The 23,335-nt window shown below is 44.3% G+C and overlaps 1 protein-coding gene across 3 annotated transcripts in view; it reads right to left on the bottom strand.

The window, feature by feature from the left end:
* SLC9A7 (solute carrier family 9 member A7) overlaps positions 1 to 19,638 on the bottom strand; it is an 80,081-nt gene extending 60,443 nt beyond the window's left edge. For 2 of the 3 annotated variants that reach the window (XM_075727857.1, XM_075727859.1), the window contains exon 1: positions 19,368 to 19,533. In XM_075727857.1, the coding sequence (XP_075583972.1) occupies positions 19,368 to 19,533 (166 nt within the window). Of the gene's footprint in view, positions 1 to 19,367 lie in introns of all 3 variants that reach the window. The other variant, XM_075727856.1, reaches the window with a different exon arrangement.
* Between the last annotated feature and the right edge of the window lie 3,697 nt (positions 19,639 to 23,335).

Below are 23,335 nucleotides of genomic sequence, written 5' to 3'. Positions count from 1 at the left end.
ACACATAAGAGCATATCTGGGAGCATAAAGAGAAGAAAAATCCCAATTGCAGGCATCAAAAAGGGACAACTAAAACAGATTCCGTGAATGCTTTTGATCTTGTTCCTTGCCACAACTCCTCACCCGCAAGATGGAGTAACAGCACTCCCCTGCAAACACACCACGGGATTTAACAGTTATGTGAACCCACAGACAGTAGCAATCATATTCCCAAAGAATAGGAGAAGGAAGGAAAACTCTACAGAGACGTGTTACATGATAACAGCTCCACATACAAGCTCTCCTCTAGAAGCTAAGAAGAGACAACACTGTGAGTAAAGTAGACCTTTCAAGTCAACTGTACGAGGCCATTTGCTAATTTGGACACCCTCTGTCTCCAACAATATCTAGGACCTTCAACACTGCTAGAAACACAGTATCCTTGAGTCCAAGGTAAAGCACAACTTGGGCTAGCACAGCTAAAGCTGAGGCATGGGTGAGGTACGCTGACACAAAGATGATGATGCATTTTCTTAGAGTGGACACAAGCAGAGCACAGGTTGGTCTAGTATACTTTCGGAGTGACAGTCATTGCTTTTGCAGTTTCCAAAAGACCTGGTGAAATATCCTAGGAGTCCACATGACCACGGGATATAGTAATATTGGACATTGTTCTTCAATTTTCTGTGCCAGAAGTAGCGTGAAAGCTGGGTCGTACATATGTACTATACAGGCCAGTTCCTTCAGTGTGACCTATCAAAATTATCAAATAGGAACATGAAAAAAAAGAAAAAAAATTCTGTGACATGACTATAGTAATGCAAATCCAGCCTGACATATAATAGCTGGGCAACTGATGCCTACAGAAGTGCAAATGTTCAATTAACAACTTCTATCAGCAATAATCACAGATGTCCTGATGTCAGGAAATGCAGTCATACCAATTCCCGTCAAACCAGGAAACATGCATACATTAGCAGAGATCTGAAAAAAAGCACATCACTGTGTGCTCAAGTCTACTACTAGCAAAGATCCTAAAGATGGCAACTGTGTGCAAAATAATTTCACTGAAAATCTGAAGAAAACAATATTCAAAATATGTGCCTAGATGGCTTATATAGCACTACATCTTCATGAAGGGAAAAATCTCTTCCTCTTGCTTCTCTCCCTCTAAATAGATATCTCAAATAGCTACTATTTTCAAGCTCTTAGTTTGCTGTTCAAAGGCTCTTTATGCAAGACTTGACATTAGTAATGAACTGTCACTAGCAAAATACCTTTCAGGAAAGGTTATCTCTTTAACTATAGATATGTCTTCAAAAAGCACCACTAACATTTGCCACTTCAGCAGCTGTATGAAAGTCCCCAGGTTTGCTTGTTGACTCAACCAAAACAGATTCCACAGTGAAAACTGAAAGGCAAGAAAACCTTCTTCAGACCAGAATATTAATACTGTGTGCAATAAATAACACTCACATAAGTGTTATAATTTTAATACAATAATAACAGGTGTTATATTTGGTTTGTGCAGTTGCTAAGCCAGTATCAATGGAATCAGAAGACCCAGTCAGTCACAAGAGACACATCCGTTCTGATCTGCACAGTCAGTGCCAGGCACACTAGGTACCCATACCCTGCAAAACCCTTTACCAAATAATTTTATTCTAATTCTTTATTTTAAATGACACTGTACTAGCTTTCTAATGTTTTATTTATTTAAAGCGTTGGTTGTAGTTGAACCAGCTTGTTCTATCAAGAGCAAACTGGTAACGCGAGATGTTATTTAGTTGCTCTGGTACTGGACCACTGCAAAGGGCTGCATGCTATGTAGAGTACAGCAACTGCCCAGTGACCATTTACCCCAATTAATGCTGTATTTAGAAGAGACTAATATCGCTGAGGGTAGAACCACTGAAGTGCTTTATCGGAACACCATGGAAAAAAGCTTGCATTTACTACCACCTACTACAACAGGGGCAAAGCGGAATCTGAAGGCACGCAACCCTTGATCACAGTACTATTTATATTTGTGACCACAGGGAACATTTCAGACTCCAGAATCAACTCTGATCTTCAGCCAGTACAGCAAGGTTTTCCTTCTTCAGCGCTCCTGGCATAACACAACACAGCATCCCACTCAGAATTGCAAGTACCTTTTTGATAAGACTTGTCTGATAAGACAAGCACAGCTAGCGATGGAAAGTAGAATTAAAATGTAAAGTTACAAGCTTTTAGTGAGAAATAAATAAGTCAATCACTTAAGGAGAGATATACACTAGTACATCACATGCTGTCTTGGAATACACTCTCTCCGAGTACTCTACTGTGCTTTTAATAAAACAAGCATGTTACCCAAAGCCAACATTTTTTGCTAGCCCAAATACTTCACAATATACTGACAACTGAACAAATGCCCGGGACAATCCGCCCATTCATGACCACTGGAGTTCATCATTCCTACTTATTCTTCATCCTTCGCAGATGCAGTAATCCTTATGAATGCAGGCTTTCTTTAGATTGTAAAGAACGGCAATAGTGCCATAATGAAAACCCATCCAAAGAAAATCCAAGCTTTCAGGGCATGCACTGAAGATTTGCTGGTCTGTACAATGGTCAGCTAGAAAACATACACACTCTTCAAAACGAAACAGGAAAATGGTGGAAATTGAGTCAACAAGGGTTTATGAAGGACTACATCATTCAAATGCTGTATTTCAAAAGCTGCAAAGTGCTTCTGTATAAATAAAGTTGTTTCGCAGCACCCTCCCTCCCAAATAAACAGAAAGACTACCTTTCCCCAGTCCTTTGTATCTAGGGATCAATAACTGACAGTAAGAAGGAATGACAAAAATAAAAACGAGGTTATGGATATGCTGAAGCGCTGTTGCAGGCACTGTGGAGCATTCTGCTGCTTCCGTACAAGAAGTATGTTCACATCAGCTCCTGACAATGATACATTCTGAAGCTGTAGCAATTAAAGTAGTTCTTGAGAAAAGTTACTGCTGTGATGCCTATTCATGCCAAGGACCTCGAGAGAGAGAATCACCACTTCAACGAGCTTTCCCTCAGTAGCAGGCAAACCAGCTGCACAGTGCTTTTGCTATAACCCAATGTGAATAAAAAATTGCCTGAGTTCTAAAAATAGATTACACAATAGACAATGCAACCCAGTAAATACACATTCATTGCATTTTTTTTGCAAAGCTTTTAACAAGCTGTATCAATTTAAGCAAGAGGACTTATTATGAAATATGAGCAGGTTAAGCAACAGTAAATGGAAGATCAAATTGCATAACTGCTCCTTAGAGTGAAGTGTCACCTAGCTATTAGACCCTCAGGTATACAGGATTAGTTTCAGGACTGGAGCTAATTATCATAAGGAAGCAAGTAGACTATTTAGCCTATCATTTTCTTCTGACATAAATAACTGTAATATTTTAGAAGGAACAGCAGAACTTTGAGGATGAGTGCAGCACTATCATTGTTACCATAATGTTTCAGGCTATGAGATCCAGATAGGTGCAGGAGAAAGTGTCACCTTCTGGATTGTTATAATAGCAAAACACAGACAAAAGGTGTGCCCAGTTACTCATGCTGAATGCTGACAGCCTGAACTGCCAGCTCATTGGGAAAACACTCAGACTGCAGTCAGCCAAGTTTTAGACCACAAACATAATGATAAAAAATTTGGCAGATAATACCATCAAATGTATAGAATCCATACATTCAGAAACCAGCATAATGACTGGCCACTACTAGATTTGCTTCGAGCACTGGGTTCAGCTTCGGTTACTCTCTGGGCAAAAGATCGTCTTTTCCACCAGTCTAAATAGAAGACTTATCATTAAATTCAACTGAAAGTTAATAAGGTGTGCCACAACTCTCCTGTCACAACAGTAATTAAAATCTTGCACCGAATCAAACAGAAATAAAGGACTGAGCCGATCTTACGAGATGAATAATGCACACACTGCCTGATACCAAGACATTCATGGCAAACACCAAGAACTCCACAAAAAGCCCAGGAAAACCCCTGTTTACTATTTACTAATACTCAGGCACACATTGAAGAAAAAAGAATAATCAGCTCTCCTTATAACCGTTGGCTAGAAAAAAGGCACAAGAAGTCGCGCACATGCCTGCGTGCCAGGTTAATTCTCAGCGATGGAGAAGGGGCACTCCAGCACCCGCACGCCCTCTCGCGCTCCTCCCGTCAGGGACATGGCAGCCTGCCTGCCTTGCACGGCTGCTGTAAAGCAAAAGTCATGGACATGTTACAGGCACAGTTAAGATATGCAAAGTCAGATCATGTTTAATTGGGGCCCTGTTTGATTATTATAGGTGTGAAGAGCATGCACATCATCGACTGCTGCAGGGTGGAGGGTTCTGCTTTTCCCTGAACAGAAAAGACAACGCTAGTGGAAATCACTAAGGACAGAATCACAACTCATGATCCAAATTCAGCAGTGAGTTTCCCGAGCAGCCTTTTGCAAACCTGTCTTGTTGCGTACTTCAGATTCAGTACTATTTTCCATCTTTAAGAGGCAAAAATTATTAAAGCTTTACAATGCTTGGATGCTAATATGGTATTTCATGGATCTGCAAATAGACAGACACTTTTTTTTTTTTCATGCCACACAAACAGGTACAAAGCGTTTTGAGGCGAATTGGATCCTTACTTTAGGCTGATGAGCAGCAGTGGCCCAACCATTCCCCTGCTCCCTGCTATCACACTATACCTTCCTGTGTGCTAGGTGTGCCAAGCAAGTAGAAAAAAGAAGAAAAAAGCAGCGGCGTAAACAGGTGACTAAAAACATTTTTATGGGCTGAGCAACACAGTTGTGGTGGTTCAGAGATGGTGCAACTCGCATTGACTTCTGAGAATGTATACCACATAGCTGAACAGCCTAACCCCAGCCACAGCCAGAAGCTCCCTCCCCAGTTAAGTTCCTGAGGGAAAATGCTCTTTTTCGGGATTTTCTATTTATCACCTCAAAGACTTGAGGTTACTCGACTGTGACCCACAGACTACGTAGAAAGGTCTGCCAAATAGCACAGGAATATAGCAAAGAAAAGTGTAGCAATCAGAATATTTTTCTTCCTTGCAGAAAAGCTTCTACTTTTTCCAGCCATTTATTTTGTCACCCCTAAAAAAAATTCATATCCCTCCAGAATACTTCTGTCCTCCCATAGTCAGTCCCTCAGCCCATATCAAAAAGGCTAACTGAATCTGATGCCTTCTCCCTGGTTACATCTCCCTTTGCAGATAAAGTTCAGCCAAGCATTTCTCCTTGGGGTACCTGTTGCCCTGGCAATTTGTTCTGCAACTTCTTCCAGACAGGGTAGGTGACTTCTTCAGTACTGGCTGATCTCCTGCTCACTGAAGCTTACAACGAAACTGCACGATCCTCAAGCACATCAAACCTTAAGTCATAGATAAATTTTCCTGGTCAATACAGCCACTTGTCTAGCAGACCACATCCTGCAAATGTGACATCCCAGTAGTAACCCCAAGTCCATGGAACTTGGTTAGTTTAAGTTACAGTACAAAAATGAGCTTTTATCAGAAATTTTAAAAATAGGATACTGTTTTCAAGTTAATGTTCCTTAACTTTGAAGCCCATTACAGAATGGGCCTCTGGCAAACAGGTGCTGACAGGAACCAGTAAGATCTTCCCAGTCCTTTTTACCAGCCCCAGAACACCCTCCCGGTCACATCAGCCTACCACTTCTGAAACACGTAAAACCCCTGCCCGCTCAGGAACTTCCCACAAATCCGTATTCATCAGCAAGCTGCTGTTTCAAGTTTCTCAACCAGTAAGGCAAATGTAATGTAACAGGTAAATCTTCTATAGTAAGAACTGTCAAATTTAGGAGCATACCTAATAATTACTTAAGGTGCATCAGATCGCCATTGATCATATATTTATTTCAATATATGATTCATAGACATTTTATGTTCTCCATACAACATACACTTGGTTTATGTTTCGGGACAATAGAAAGAGGGCACCTAAGTTTCTTTAGTTGACAAGTTTTTCTGGTGGTGTTAGAAAAAAAAAAATGTTATCTCCACATGTAAAACGGTATAGTTTCTGTACTAAATCAAATGCAGAGAAATACTGTTTCCAATCAAGTGAAGCATCAGAAAACTGTCTCCGTGTTCAGATATGGAGTATTATGCAAGAACAGGCTATTCTGGAAAGCGAGTAATTCAGCTCTGAAGCATGCATGTTGTATGTGGGTGCATGCACGTGGGTCAGAAATGTGACCAGTTCAAGGATCAAATTGTCCAGAAAACACCATGCAGACAGTACATCATTTGGATACTGGCACTTTGCCATCATTGCAAAAAGCTATCAACTTTTGTTCTTGAGCATTGCCCTTTTCTGCAATTAAGTGTTCTGAAGGTCTCAGAAAAGTAGACTCACTAAAAGACTATTTTTTACAAATTTGTTACAATCTAGTGTTACAAATTGAGTTAATTTCCTCACTCACCATTCCAAGAAAATTCTATAACATAACCCTGGTGGTAAATAGTCATCAGTGGTCCAAGTTTTTTTTCTTATAGCTGAGCAATCTGTATTTTGCCCACGAGTCACTTCAAGCCTTCTTTGGAAGTCCAAAGACTGAAAAGCAGGTCTTGCTTTTGACACAGCCTATTAGCAAGTTAAGTAATCCTAGTTTAATTCTTGTTATAATTAAATATTCCTACAGACAGTGGCATCTTTACCTTTCACTTTGCAAAAACACTGATTCATATAGTATTAATTAAAAAAAAAAAATCTAAACCAATACCCACAGAACGAGGAGGACGGTTGAGAACACAGCAACAAAGCAAGAGAGTGTTGTGGGGAAAAAGTCACTTATAACACAGACAGCAAAAGCTTAATCCGAACACAATTCTTCTCCCGTGCCTTGAGAAGCAGAACGTCGAAGGAGTCAATGTTGCAATGAAAGCCTGGACTGTAGCTGTGTAGAGAGAGACAGGAATTAGTGTCTTACATATATGTTACCTAGAAAGAACCTGCACAGCTTAAACAGCTCACAGGTGAAGACAAGGTATAGATCATTTCAGCAGTGCTCAGGGAACCACCCTGAGAGATGGACAAGACTGTGGTAGCAGGAGGAAGAAAAAAATGACAAGAAGTTATTTCAGCCATTCTGAGCTCGAGCCAATTCCCACACGTTCCCAAGAGGCAGGGAAGTGAGCAAAAATTTTTAGTTTAGACTGGGGGAAAAAAAAGCAGGTCTGATACATGGAGAGCAATACAGGTTGTCAGCATTAAGATAAATTATTGGATGTGCCTTAGGGAGAGGCAGAGAAGTGACAAGGAAAGAGTTTTAGACAATTCCCACAAAAAAGCAGGCAGGTAGAGTAAGTATAGTACTTCTTTGAGGAGAGCTAAAAGACAAGACCAGAAAAGAATAGTCAAACCCATAGGAGCCATTGGAAGGCAAGATTTATCTGTACCTGTGTCAGCACTTTGCATATGAAGAAAGAAGAGGGAAAGGAGGCTACCAAAATTCATATAGACATCATCATCTGAATTTTTGGGAGTCCCTAGTTTCTCTTGGAGCTATGGTAGAGATAGCACCTAAACAGAAAGACAGCTTGTGGTCTGGTAACAGAAGAAAGAGAACCTATGACTTTGGCCAGTGAGTGGAGCAACCCAAATGCTTCAGAGGCTGTTTTTCGTTTTGTTTGTCTGGTTTTGTTTTTAAGAACATAAGTTTAAGCAGTACATAAAATATTAAGGCCCTGATGGGGGCCTCAGCTTCAACAGGCTAGGAAAGTGTTCACAAACATGAAGTACACTGTACTTCCACCTCCTGCCCCAACCTTCCAGTCTTTATGAGAAGGGCCTTGTCTTACATACACACGTGTGTAATGCAAAGTTCCTTCTATCCCTAATTAGGGTTGACAAAACACTTATGCATCAGGTGCTTATGTCAGATACAATGAGAAGATTAGGTATTTGTGTCTGAAGTACAAAGAACATGAAATATAACTGTCCTATGTTTTACATTTCGGAAGAGAACCCAAAACCATTAGGGTCAAAAACTAAAAATGTTGAAATAAATGCTCAAGCATTTGCCAGCAAGAGCAATAAACTCTTTTTATGGTTCTCTGAGGCTAATACATGGAGAAGGGGGACATAATCAAGTTCTGGGTATCACAGAGATATATATCTATGTTGATGTTTATCTGTTTCATGCAGGCACATCTAAAAACTGATTATGCTGCAATTATATTTAGTTACTGCAGCTTAACAAGCAGGTCACCAGTAGGAAATCACTCACTAGCACTTCAGTCATGCGGTGCTGAGGAAAAGATTAATTTTATGTCAATGAATCTCTTAAAAAAAATCATTAGAAGGATGGTCACCCACTAGATTTTTTGGAAGCTCAAGAAATCTGTGTGTGCTCTAAGGAGGCTTCTTCTCTCAGGGGGGGAGATTTGGGAGCAGCAAACTCCCTGAGAACTTGCTAAGTCAGAACTTCAGAGAAAAATTAAACCTGATACAGAAGCATAACGTTTCCACTCAAGCTCCTGAAGCCTGAAGAAGATGTCTGGGGCTGAGCAGAAAAACACGTTGCTGTAACACATGTGAACACGGCTGGAAAAAAGTTAAAAGTTTCTAGAGATAAAAATTAACGTCATCAACAAAATGTTTGCCAAGTTAGATACATTGGCGCGCAGAGATGAAAAACAAGAATGGTTAGGCTGAAACGTCGCACTGGTACTCAGTTGCTCATATGAAAATCTATTCCAGAGTTAAGGCTACTTCACTCACACCATCGCGTCTTCAGAATACTCACCTCCTTCTGAGAACTGTTCACTGTAAACAGCGTCTGGCGGGAATATGCTCCCTGCAAGACACTAGTATTGCAGATAGGTATGACAAAACTGCACCTTTTATGCTGTGCAGCAGTCAACTGCCAAAGTATAAAGCTTCAAGACAAGCTAAACACCCAGCAGTGCTGGCTTCAATTCTGTGAGCCAGGAAAGGATGCTACAGCTAACCTTGCCAGACATGTCTGTGGAAGGTCACACACAGTCACCCTCCTCCGCTCTTCATACGCAGCATTACATAATATTCAGCTAGAATATCAAAGATAACCCAGGAAGAATGATGAGGTGTCACTTCCACAACAAGAACAAGCCTTTACATGAGTTTTCTTCCTCCATGCTTCTTCTTGTATTTTCCAGCCGTTGCAGAACTGCAGCATAACCGATGATGCCAACTCCACGCACTGCTTCACGTCGCCCGTGAATGCCCCTTCCACCTCAGGTGGCATATCCGTCCCGACTAGCCAGGGAGATCCCTACATGTGCCAGTTCAAACTCCTCTATCAAGTCCACCTTCTAAAGGCTACTTAGAAAGAGCCAATTACATAGCAAAGCTAAAAGCCAGCTGGAATAAGTTGGTATTTCAGGCCAAGAACAGTAAGTTTAAATACAGTATCTCCTAGCAAACACAAATAAAGTATGAATTGTATTCTCTCTCTCTCTCAACCACTTTAGGTTATCAACTTCATTGCTCATACACAGACAAGCAAATACAGTATTAATTAGGTAGAACATTGCTAGGTCTTTGATGATTGCCATTATATGAAAAAGCCAACCCAGATCACTTTCAAACATGCCCAGGTAAAGCCTCTACTTCTCCAAATGTATTGTTTTTTTTTTTAAATACTTCACAGTGTATAGAAGTAGAGTTTGTAAATTCACCTACAAAACCAGCCAGATCCTAAGACTGCAAATAACAGTGCTGGGTATACTGGGAATGTAAATACATGATCTCTAGCCTCATCAGAGCTGCAGATGGGGCAAGCGTCCAACTCCATAGCAGGTGACTTGTATGCCCAGCAAAGGCTGTAAAGCAAGTTCTCTAGCTGCAGGAGAGGGTGGATTCTGGGGCTAAACACTAACAATTTGCTCACTAAGGCGGCAATTTAAGGAAGAAAAGTCAAGCTGCCTCATGGATAAGGAAACTATTCCCAGGAGAAAGGCCATTACATGATCAGTGAGCACAGTGAAAACTGACTTGAAGGAAAGAGTGAATAGGAAGGATTGTGCAGCAGTAAGACAACAGCAGAGAGGTATATGACACTGTAAATGCGGGCCCCCTTTCACTACTGAAGGACTTGATATCAAGTGCTAAGAAAGGGGGGGAAAAAATAATAATTTCTCAGAATTAGTGTGGAAACAGATAGTATCCATTCTAATGGATTCAAAGAGTACAAATCAAAAGCTAGTCATATCCTTGTGGGTCACCTGATATTTTTAAACTATCATCAGTTATTACACCTTTGTATTAGTATCTCACATTCAAAGCAATGGCAAAGGTTAACAGCAGTTTTCATATTTAATCCAATTCTTCAACTGATAGGATAGCATCCGAGCCTCGGAAGCAATGACGACACTCCCAGTGTGTTGTCACCGAGCACAGCCACAGCGTGCCCTGCTGCAGAACGGACACAGGGAAGAACCTCACATGTCGGGGCCACCAAGCCACACAAGCAGCTTTCTCTTCAGCTAGCTACCGATGGTAAGAGTCACAGGTGCATCCACACACAGCCAGCACGTTGAAGACTGTCATGCATAGACAAGTTAATTGCGTTTTAGAATACATTTATACCGTGGTCCTTTGTTTCCATCCTTTTTTGGTTAACAAAAAAAAAAAATCTCCTCAGTACTAATTATTCTTTTTAAGCAGAAGTGAGAAGACAAGTATGGAAAGACGTGGCATTCAGAATAAGCATACCATTTTATTTAAACATTTCCACAAAGCCAGCACACCAAGGTGTCCACCAGACCCACAGCTCTGCTGTTCAAAGTGCCCCCTCCAAGGGGCTTACAAGGTAACACAGAGGAGGAACTAGTAATACACTCATTACACGCACTTAAAGTTTGCACCAGGTATTTCAGTGGTCCCCAACTGCCTTTAAAACCTATTTCAACAGGGTGGGGGTATTTTGAAAACCCTGCAAGTGGAGACAATGGCAGCTATGGAGAAGTAGCCCAGACTACAGCAGACCTGCAAGCCCTGCCAGCACAGCTTTACAGGCAGGACCCTGCGGGGGGGCGGCAGAGCTACCCCATTGCTGGGCCACGCAGGGTAGCAGCACAGGTAAGCCCACCAGCACCTTCTGGCACCAGTGCTGCACCTACAAGAGCTTTGCCAGGACAGACCTACTCGGTAGGGGTGTGATTCCCCCCCGCCTCCCGACGCCTGGCTCACACATACAGCTTTAGCAGGAGAAATGCAGAGCTTAAACCCAGCCTTTGAAACTGAACATGAAATAACTGAAGCCAGGAAGAAAGCACAGAAACCACGCACCTCCCCTGGGTAACAGCACAGTTCATCTCCTCTACTTTAATTGAGGGGGAGCCTTCAACTATTTCTTCCTGATAAAAAAAACCCTCAGCTTCTTCCACCACAGCTTTCAAGGGCCTTTAGACACTTCTAAAGTAAAGTGAATTGTGTGATTTCAGGGCATGGGGGGGGGGGGGAGGCAGTTTTATACCATTTCTTTTTTTCTCCCTTCACACTCAGTTAATTGCAGGCTGAAGTGCTTTTTAATAGGGGGAAAAAAAGCAGTGCGTTTAAGCTAAATTACCCATCTTTGGTAGACACAGAAAAGATCTGATCTGCTGAGAACAACTGTGTATTTTTTACAACGCTAGTAAGAACCCTTTCAAGATAAATACCCTTCTAAAAAAATAATTGCTTGTATCACATCCTTTCAATATAGACACCACTTAGACTAAAGCAGGGGGAGAAAGGCTATATTCAGTATTAAATAGGGATAAAGCACTAATCCTGGGTCACAAATAAGGACTCAGTTAAAAAAAAAAAAGAAAAAAGTCTACAAGCTGGTATTTCTGGCTGTCAGAGTGGAAACAACAGCCTTGAGTTAAATACTGAGGCTGTCTCCTGAACACACAGGGACAGTTCAGCAGCTCAGTGCCGGACTCTCAGCAGTCAGCACGCGAGCAAGGAAAGAGCATCCACGGTATGCAGCATCTGTTAAAGGGCTAGATAGGAACTGCAAAATATTTTTACTTCTGGCCCCTAACTGGCCAAGATGCATAGTTCTGGGCTGCAGGAGGTATCCTATAATACACCATAGCTCTGAGGCTTTTTTTTTTTTTTTTTTAAAATGATGGCTGACTGGTGGTTCCTGCTTCAGATTTCTGGTTTCTAGCTCAGAAGGGGCGTAGATACCGCCACTTCTACCTAATGGAGAGAATGGTTGTTCAGATAGCAGGGGATGGGGCTGGAAATATCTCCCTACCAGAAACAAGAGAAAGGTTTCACCCAACTCTTTAAGATGTTGTCCTAAACTATTCCTCAGAGTAGGTTGGGGTAAGGGGAGGCCAACTTTCAGAAGGAAGGATGGGGAAAAAGGGCTACTATACACTCACAAAGTGAGGTTTGTGAGGACAGAGGACAGAAAGGGGAGCATAACTTGCTGAATTATGTCACTTTTCTGTCACAGGGAATCGAGCCTTCCCATGACTGCTTCCAGAGACGTGTGCTGTGGTGCTGTGGGGAATCATCCCAGCTTGGAGATGAGGCCAGTTCCCTGAGAAGGGAGAGTTTGGGCCCCAGCAAGCCAGAGGCAAGGCTTATGCCCGTTACCAGTTGTACCAACTTTGCTGACAGTAGGAGCTGGGAGCACACGCAGCAGAAGTCTTTAGAGTTTCCACCTCTGTTAGTGAGCCCAGGACACACAGTACTTTAGAAGGACATTTCACAGGTTGCACTCCTGAACCTAAATGCTGCCCAGAACTGGTTGTACAGATGAACCAGAGGCCCTTCTGAAAGCACTCTGCTGTGTGGCTCATCGCCTGGGGTGAAGGGGACTTTGGTGTTAAGATGCTCTAGTCTTTCTATAGCACAGAAAGTGTGAAAGGTGTCTAACAGATGCACTGCAAGAGAAGGCACAGGCAGAATCACCGTTTTTTAATTAAATATTGGAAAGAACAATGTCTGAATTGTTCATTTTGTTTTACATAAGGCATCAGTCAAAGCAATATTGTGAAACCCCAAGATAAGATTACGTGCCAGTTGCTACACAGATTTTTGTTAACATAGCCAAGGAAAACACTCCCTATTACCCTTCTATGATCATCCATAAAACAAAGGCCTAACTTGCCAAAGGGAAAGGAGACAGCTAAAAACCGAGACCTGATCTGTCCCACCCACCTTCTCCCCAAAACATATAGAGCCCCAATTATTGAGCAGAGCAGCACCGAGACAGGGACACCATCAGCACCTGAGAAAGCAGCTTTGGGCATCTTGTAGGATTTGACAGCTTTTATACGCTCCCTCACCATCCCTTTTCCAGTCTTCTCACCTGCACCGAGAGCAGAAGCTATTGGAGTAGCTGCAAACACTCTGCATCTACAGAGGAGCTCAGTCCTTGTGTTGTTTCAGGGAGGTTCCTTGGAGGACCTGTTTAGAGTTGTATTTCTATTGCAAAGTAACAAAGAAAATTGGAAACGGCTGCAAAAAAAAAAAAAAACCTTCTGAAGTGGACTAAGGAAAACCTCAGGTTCCTACAGGGCCCAGACAAGAGCAATGGTAACCCGTAATGCACTGCAGAACCACCTCACAAGTTCATGCACCAGACATCAGGTTACCTGCCCTTAATTCAGCATGCTCCTACCAACACAACCAGCCCTTGAGCCGGCACACAGGAGCAGAAGGCAGGCACACGTGCGAGCTCTGCAGTATTGCAGAACTGGCATCTGTTTGTGCTTTCTAATTCAGATGAGAATTACAGTATATGCAAAGGAACAACTTCCCCTTCAGCCTCCAGCTGGTTCCTACAACTGTGTGCTGTTGTTGGGCAGTACTAGTTTTAACAGCCAGTTATATTGCCAGAGGCTTCCTCACATAGAAGAAATCCAGGGTTGCCCTTTCTCTCTTCTTTGGCTCACGCCGGTGATCAGAAGGGTATTCTGGTGCTGATTTGACAGAACATCTTATGAAGCTGAAGTTAACAAACATAGAAATGAACTAATTTATCTTAATTGCTATTAAAACCACTGGCCTCCCTAAAAAAAAAAAAAACAACCCACACAACAAAAAAACCATAACCCCCCATCCCAAAAACACCACACAAAATCACTGCTCCAAGGACTACAGCTGAATTATATTCCAAAGATATTTCAGAAACATCAGTGATTTATAAGCTATCCAACTCCCCCACCTGAAGAGCAAATCTGAAATACAGGTAGGTTAGTAACAGAGATATGGTACCTCTTCCAAAATCTCTCACAAGATAAAATGATAAGTTCCATCCAGTAGCAGGCCACAAAGCAAGCTTACAGACAAGATTTGCAATACAATTAAAATGTCCTGAGCAGCCAACAAATTGAGCTAGACTCACTTTGAAAGCCTGTAACCAATTGATTTAAAAGAATATCCAGGAAGAACAAGCAGATTGCCAGAGAAAGGATAATGTTCTCAAAACTGGGTGCTCAGAATTATGCTCCTAAATCTAGTATTAGAAGGCTTATGTGAAAGTGGCTTATTACATACCAACACTGCCATTATTTGGATGGCTGTGGAGATGCGTTAGGTCATCTCTAGCATGTGTAGAGACTAGAATTGTAACAGAGAGCACTGCTGCCAGATGAGCTAAAAATAGGCCTTTTCTATATCTACCCTGTGGATACAGAAACTTAGTCTGATAGAGTATTTCTGAACAAATCTGATATTTTTATCCCGAACATTTAACTCTTATCTCTCATTTCTGATCCACAAAAGGTAACAGAAGTTTTATATGCCTCTTCATATATTGTTTTTCTTTTTCTGTACGCAAATCCCATTTTGCTTTGACTCTTACCTACAGCGCCAGCACACGTGGCCCCCAGGCAGTTCCAGAACAACCCTGCAGTCAAGAAGGTACCTGGTAGGACTGACACCTGTGCAGATGTGTGGGTTGCCAGTTACCCAAATTATCACTTATGAAAAGGGACAAACTAATTGCCTAATGGGAGTGATACCACTGGGTCTCCTGAGACATGTCTACATGTCCAGATAGCTGCTTCCTAAAGAGCAGAGTGCTGGGGAGCCACCATTACTTCCCATCCTTAAGCTCTTCCCTGAGCTTTCAAGGTGCACGGTCCATGTCCTGTGGCTCCCTACCACATGGGGATGCTCCTCAGCAGAGAGTGAAGCAGCCTGCCAAACGCAGAGTTGCCATACAGAGTTGAACCTCTTGAAGAAAAACACAGCTCGGAACACTTTACCCTTGGGACTCAGACCAGCACAAAGAAAAGTGAGCATCATGACCACCATTGCAAGTTGGAAGTGTGTCAGCAAAGTCTCAATTCCTTAATTGCTCTGTTGTGGGTTGTTTGGTTTGGGGTTTTTTTTTATTACTCCATAATGACGTGCATTAGTAATACTGTTGCTGGAGCAGCTGCAGAACATTTGCCCCATGCAAGTACTTAACTTCCACAGCGCAACACCCTTGCTACAGTTTCAAGACCAGAATTCAATGGCTTTAGCACTTTATAAGCCAAAAGCATCTTGTGGAATGACACGTGCATAATCACAGTGCGATGGCGTGGTCCATAACCAATTCGAATCAGCATTGTGCCTGAATCTGCAGCTTTAGGTGCAAAGTAGTTTATGACGTTCAAAAAAGCTGGGTCTCTTCCTCTTTCACGTATACAATCATCAGTTCTAGCACATGCAGCTGAGATCTATAACTTTCATATTGCTTCATCAAAAATAAGATTTTAAGTTGCACACCACAAAAAAAAAAAGCAAAAAAAAAAGCAGCACTGTAAGTCATTAAACACTCATGCAAACTTCACATTATTTCACATCTTAACATATGTTTCCAGAGAAAGGTATTTAACACACCAGAATAATACAGACAGAGAAGCAGCAACTGTCTGTTGGAGGGACAGGGACAACACAAGAAATAAAACTTGTAAAGACCACATAATGATTTTAAACAACTTTTTAATCTTCAACTGAAGCAGCTAGCACGATGAATTTATATAAAACACAGCAAATCTGAACATGGCATTAGCCTTTGTTCTCTTGAGGACTGGGTAATGAGACCACCACACTGACACTCTCAGGCATGACAGATGCCTCTCATTCAATGGGCAGCAGAAAACGTGCTACTCAAAGCCTGGAAGAAATGTAAACTTTGGCAGCACCAGCAGTACTTGGACCACGGGTCTTTTTAGCTGGGAACACATGCTGTCTCTAACAGAAATGCGATCAAATCAACAGCAGAAACATAATGAAAGTAGAACAGGATGCGCTCGTATCTGGATTCTCAGAAAAGATAAGTGAGAATTGTTGGTTAAAACTCTGGCTGGTGGCAACTTCTCCGCTCACCATTTCAAGCCAGTGTCATGCCATCTGATTCCTACTGCGCTCAGGGAAAGAGGTCTCATTGCACATTACTGTAAATTCATGGCTAGATAAGGAAAAAAAAAAAAAATCCAGCTCCATCACCTCTTCTTAAAGAGGAAAAGCAGCAAGCAACCATCAAGACATGCAGTTCTAACTAGATCAAATACACTTTTGACCTTAGCTAATACAATCATCCAAAGATTCATCGCTGTGAAAACAACAGTTTTGGAGGGGTTTGAGGTGCAATAAGCCAGTTTTTCCTCTGTCATTGTCTCCACAATAAAAATTAATCAGCACTGAAGTACTAGCTTACTTCTGTAAATGAAAGCCACTTACTCAGGTAGCATTGAAAACTCCTGTGATAGAAACACTTTTGCCTTTTCGGTCAGAAAAATTGAATGAAAATTGTAGAAGTGCTGTAGACTTGACCATAAAACCATGTGAAAGTTACCTAGTATGCAGAGTTTGGAGCCTACACCAATAACATACGATGAAATACATCCTTACCGGAGCACCTAGACACCCAGAACTGCTTCATTCTACATACTTGTGGGTTTAGGAGTACAAAATCTTTGGTTAAAATCTTTGGTTGAAATATCACCACATAATTTTGTGTTTAAGTCAGACTGATCAAATATATGTATTTTAAATACACGCATTGTTTGTAAAACATACATTTCTCAGATACCAAGTTAGGAGCAAAATAGAAACTCATCTCTCAGTTTAACTGCTATCCTTTAAGTGACAAAGAAGGAAGAGGAGAAATTCCTATTTGAGGAATAAAGCCTGCTTATCAGAAATATAACAGACAGTTACTATGACACTTGCTATGTTTTTTTCTTTGCTCTAAAGGAAGTCTGCAAAATGCTTAAATGAAACCAGGCCTCCGCAGAGCTTTACTGGCATGAAGGCTAGAAAGGAACCAAACTCACTAAACGTGTTTCCTCGGATGTTTACCATGACATGGCAAAAGTCAGTTTGCTTGGGAGGGAGAAGAGCACGTATTTTGGTATACTGAAGGGGCACATTTAGAAGGCGAGTGTATTGAGGAATGATCTATGAAAACAAAATTATTTAAACGAGGGCATGCCAAGAACATGCAATGGTTTGAGCCAGCCATTCTTTCGGCAGTGCTGCATGTGGTGCAGAAAGGGCTATAGCGTAGTGCCTTTCCTAACACAGAATACCAGCACTTGTACATCAAGCTGGGATTCTAGCATCCATTTCGTGGGTCAGGAACTGGATGTTAGAGTAAACTAGTTCAATGAGAGGCAGAAGTTCTCCAGCTGAATAATTTCTTATTTCCCACACAGCTCATCAAAATGCATACCCAAATGCCCTTGATGCCCTGGTACTTGTATTGCACACGTGAGCGCTCCCACGTACACAAGATTTCGATTATAAAGTAAACCACCTAAATCACTGAAATGGTCTTAAAACACAAATGAACTTTCTGCAGGTGATAACACCAGGGTAACATCTAAACAACATCCTCAATACAACCTTAGCCTGTCTCTTCCAATCAGCACATACACAGTTAATCTACCATCTCCCGAGCACTATTCAGCTGCTAAGCATTATCATGCTAGTGCATAACTTAACTTATATGCCCAATCATTAATTTGTCAGTTTTCAGCAACAAGCGTACGTGAAATACACAGCAATGCAGCAAAGAGATCAGTGACTAAGACCAAATTGGGATGGTTTAGGAGAAGCATCGGCAGAGGAAAATTCCACTGCTTTGCAACCAATCAAGTAGCTCTCAAGAGCAGTAGTACTCATCGGGGAGGAAACGGTTCATTTTCCCCCTGCCCTTGAGTGCCGAATTTCTCATCTGTGGTTACCCTCAATACGCTTATCCCGACCAGCATTGGGTAGGTGCAGCGGGAACCGATTTGGCTCACGAAGGAGAAGAAGCGCCCCTGGCGCGACGGCAGTAGCCAATCACCGGCAGACAAATCATTTTTTAAATGGATGGCTGCTCCTCATCGCAACTCTTTATGCTCTGCATAGCAAGCTGCGCACGAAAAACAGTCGTGCGAGTTCGCGGCGGAGCAAGGACTCCGTGCCGCGGGTTCAGGTTCACCTGTGCGCCAGCCATTACCGGTACCAGCGCAGAGCCCAGCTCCTCCGTCCGAATCGCCCGCTCCACAAACGCAGGGGAGAACACGCTTTCTGCCGAGGGATTTATTTTCCCTTTGCTCCCATTCCCTGGGGGTGCCTGCGCTCCCATTCCCTGGGGCAGAAGGGGGCTGGAGACGGCAAACTCAACTCGGTACCGTGCTTCTTCCACCGAGCGGGCTCAAGGAGAGCTGGGGGTGCTGTCTGTCAGGCTGTCTGGTGTCAGGCTGTCTGGTGTCACTGCAGTCAGCCAGCAGCCAAACCGGGGCCGCCGGCGCGCCGGCAGCCGGCGAGCAAACCCCAGCGCATGGAGGTGCCAACGCGCTCCCTGTCACACGCTGCGTGCCACGGCGGGCCGAGGGCATCTGGATAAGGCTTCCCAAAAATCACCGCCGCGACGAGCTGCACGGCCCGCTGCCCCAAATCGCTACAAGCACCCCCGGGCCAGCTCGCCTGCCGCAGCGGCGAGGGTCGCCCAAACGCCGTGCCCCGGGGGAGGGTGGCCGGGCGCGCCCCTGCGCAGGACGCGGCTCCGCTGCCGCACGGGGGGCGGCGGGCCCGACCCCCGCCTGCCCCCGGCCCCGGGAAAGGCGCCGGCGAGGGGAGGGGATCCGGGAGCACCGGCCCCGGCGGGCCGTGCGGCGGCGGGGCCCCCTCTCCCCCCCGGGGTGCGGCCTAGCCCTGCGCCGCCGCCCGCCCGCCCGCCCCTCGCCTCGCCTCGGGCAGCGGGGACGCGGCGGGGCGCGGCCGAGCAGCCGGGACCCGGGGCCCGCCGCCCCTGCCGGGGGTGGCAGCGGCGCTCGGGGAGCCGGCGGCCCGCGGAGGGGGGGCGGGCAGCGGGGCCGGGGCCCCGGCGGGACTCACCGTAGATCATGGCCAGGCCGGTCTCGTGGAGGAAGCGGACGCGGCGGTGCTTGAAAAGCCAGATGGTGAGGATGGTGAGGGTGAGGAGCAGGATGAAGGTGAGCAGGCTCACGCTGTCCTGCCGGTGGCTCTCCTCCGCCTCCTTCTCGGTGGCCAGCTCCTCCATGGCGCTGCCGCCGCCGCCGCCGCTCCGCGCCGCCGCCCGCAGCCCGCCGGCTGCCAGCAGCAGAAGCGGGAGGGCCGGCAGCCGGCGGCGCAGGGGCCGAGCCATGGCTGCGGGCAGGCGGCCGCGCCTCCCCGGCCCGCACCGGCGACCCGCGGGCACTGCCCAGCGCCCGGCCGGCCGGCGGGGGAGGCAGGGACGGCGGTGGGGAGGGAGCGGCCCCGCCGCGCAGGAACCGCCCGCCTCCGCCGGCCCCTTAAAGGCGCAGCCCCGCCGGCTGCGGCCGCGGCCTCGGCCGGGGAGCGCAGGCTCGCCCGCCGGGAGGGCGCGGTGTCCTCCCGCACCCGGCCCGGCGGGGGATGGACCGCCCCGCTGCGGGGCCGGGTTTGCTCGGGAGCCCCGGCTGCCGCCTCGGCGGCGCGGGCAGCGCTCCCGGTCCCTGTCCCGCTCCCGCTCCCGCTCCCGGTCCCGCTCCCGCTCCCGCAGCAAGCCGGTGAGCAGCTGTTACACGGGTGCGGCGTGGAAAGGCGGAGCCCGCTCTGCCCGTGTGCGGGGCCGAGCTGGGCCGGGAGCTGATGGTCTCCGGCAGGCCTGGAAGGGAACAAACGCAGGCACCGGTCGCGCTGGGTCTCTAGGAATTTGCAAAAGTTCTCCCAAAAGAGTGAGAATGTACTCGCTCGGGTGTTTTCCCACGTGGGGTTTTTCCTCTTCTTTTTTCTCCCCACCCCCCGATACAGGAAAATTTACTAAACGCAAATTGCTAACTTGGGGTTTTCCATCCAAATCCTACTGGAGATTGGCTGGTAGGCAGCAAGACAATTGTAGGAAATTAATAGAGCTAGTCAGTATTTTTTTATCTGAAATTGCTGGGGGTGGGCGGGGCGGAAAGAGCGTATGCCTGCTGTTTTAAAATCATCTCGAGTTTGGGGGAGGGAAAGAAAATTCACTTTTTGCTTTTTGCAAACAAACCAAAATCAGAACTTTCTCCTTTAGCTTTTTTCTTTAATGAATTGCAAACTTTTTTCTTTTTCTTTTTTTTTTTTTTAACAACAAAACCCCAACCAAAACTGGGGAATCCCAAGTAATGAAAATGCTTGGTTTTAAAGAAATACAAATGGCTGTAAAACTCGGGTTTGCGGGGTTTTTTTGTTTTTATCCGCTTCAGCAGGAGTGTGCTTTGCCTTTGGCTACCACAGGAATTCCTTCCCAGTTTCCAGTGGTGGTGTGAGCAGTGCCGACATTTCTGCCCCTATGATATTTCTCCCAGAATTCTTATTTTCAATCACAACTTCTAACATGTATTTTAGCCATTATTTTGCATAAAAAGAAAGCAGAATACCTTTGGTTACATGTTTAATTAGTTATATGGCAGATCCTATCTCCTCTGGTGCTGTCCTCTTTAGTAACGTTGCCGCCTGGCCATTTCTGAGGGTATTTATTGGGGTGCTCCAGTTACAAGAGTCTCTCTTCCAAACTGTCTCTCCTCCTGCTAGTGGATCTGGAATTGTCTCTTGTCACGTACACTTTTCTTTAGGAGACTCCTTTTTAGAAACATTTTCAAGATGACAGCTATGTAAATCCACATTTTTATTTTTATGTAGTCCTTTTAAATATGGTGCTTATGCAAACTCCTCAACAACCTTCAAAATCCAGTATAATTATGTGCAATTACTTTTAAATATTTGATTGTGCAGGGCTAAAAGTTTACATTGATAGTGCTGTCATTTGTAAACCTTTTAAAGATGAAAAGCATTAATTTGCCCTGAAGACTTAGCTCTTAAACCTGCTTGAACCATTAAAAATGACTGCCTCAAGTCTGCCTTACATTAAATCTCACATTCAAGATTAACATTTCTGGGAGCGGTATAATAAGAGCATTATACCGCTAAACCTTTATTGTGTATCTTTAGGATATACAACCTGTGGGCCTGACAGCAGAATAGAAGCGCTGTATTAGCTATGCAATACAGCGCTAAGTGTGTATAATGGTGATAAAGTTTTAAAATGAAAAGCTGAATAGCAATAACAGGCTGTCTCGTTTTTTTTTTTTTATTGTGTGCTGCATAGTACTGGGTGAAGTCTGTCGCTAAGTGTATGGTGGCTCTTTACAAGAAGACAATCTCCATGTATATTGTAATTTCATCTACCTTGCAACTGAGCTGCAGTTGAGGTCTTAAGTTAGTTTCTGCAAACTCTTCCACCAGTAACCTGTGTTTTATCCTTCACTAGGATTATGCCTCTTGCTCTGCAGGAAACAATGAGAAATATCCGGGCAATGCTTTTAATAGTTAAGCGTAATAGCCCAGTTTTACTTTCTTTTTCTCCCAGCTGAACTCTTTTGTTTGTGGAGAAAAGCTTTCATCCATAGTTTGGCGTGTCAGTGCTACCATCAGCACAAGCTTCAAACCTCCACATTCACATTTACGGGTGTTTTCACTGCGCCCTTGCCCCTATAGCCTCTGCACAGGTATCACCTTAACCTAGGAACACCTCCACTGAAATCAATACATCAGTAGGTACTGTCCCAAAATATTTTCACTGAATTAAAAAAATTATGTTCACCACTGTTGTGCACAAAATTGGGCAGAACTCATCCTTACTCTGGACTACATGGATGTCACTAAATCCCATACACAAATTGGTGATGGGAGTATGATTGTTTCTGTCCTTTTAGGGCGTCAAAGTTTAATAGTGATGTGATTAAGTTTGCCTCAACTCAGTGTTCTGTCTAATATGTTGTTGCCAGGGAATTTGATATGCACAGTACATTTGGTTCCTATAGGCCAAAGTTTGCTCTGTCTTTACACTCATGGATTGGAATCATGGTGCATGAATAGTTTACCTGATTTAAACAGGATCATCTGGAGCATATGATACCAAATAAGAAAAAAAGCTATCAAGTCAAGCGTGTCTATACATCACTGTAAACCAGGCTGCATCCTTGTAAGACAGCTGTGTTCACATGGCTCAGTTTCCTACAGCGGTGTAGCTAGCAGATTGCTGTGGCGTTTTCAGTCTGTTAGGAACATCACTAATTTCACCTCAAGGGGTAGCTCCATCGCTGTAATAACCCTGCGGTTACATTTTGTGCTCCAAACTTTTTCTGGCAGGCCTCCACCTGCCTTCCCAGGCTGTTCTGCACTAAACCTCCTTCATGTTCTTTACAGGTGGGACCTGGTTGTTACCTCTGTCTGGCGGCCACCACATACGTTGCAGAAATCAGCCTGCCTGCTTAGCAAAACCATCATTTTGTTCTATTCCTGCTTTCTTCCCATTTGTTATTTTTTATCTGGTCCCAGGCAGAGGTCTTTGGTCTGCTGGCTGTTTGCGAGGCCACGCTTGAGGCAGAAACAATGATGTGTGCTTAGGGAGATGGAAGGCAATGGCCAGGTGGGATCACAACAGAGGTATCAAAGGCTTAAAACTAAAGCTATGAGATGGCACTGAAATAGAACGAAGGACAAAATCTAGCCATTCAACAGAGTTCAGCCATACCTGGAGGGCTGCAGGAGGATTTTGGAATTAAATGCCAATAAATATGTGCCTTTGCACGTAGATGATGGTTGACTCGCAGGATTGATTCACATGAGTCTGACCAAAACATCATAGAGATAGATATGGATCAGCCCACCCCATTCCTTTTGCCTGCCAGTCTTCCCTTATTAAAAAGTTCATCCTGCCAGAAGCACCATCAAATACTCCATTCAGCATTTTTATCATTTCCTTTGTTACGAAAGTCATTTTATCACATGAACTGATACGCACTTCAGATTTATTCTTATTCCCGGAGTTGGATAACGTCATG

Source organism: Pelecanus crispus, chromosome 1 (assembly GCF_030463565.1).
Source record: "Pelecanus crispus isolate bPelCri1 chromosome 1, bPelCri1.pri, whole genome shotgun sequence".
Taxonomy (NCBI): Eukaryota; Metazoa; Chordata; class Aves; order Pelecaniformes; family Pelecanidae; genus Pelecanus; species Pelecanus crispus.
Note: the sequence above shows the minus strand (reverse complement) of the source record. Positions and strands in the feature narration are given on the sequence as shown.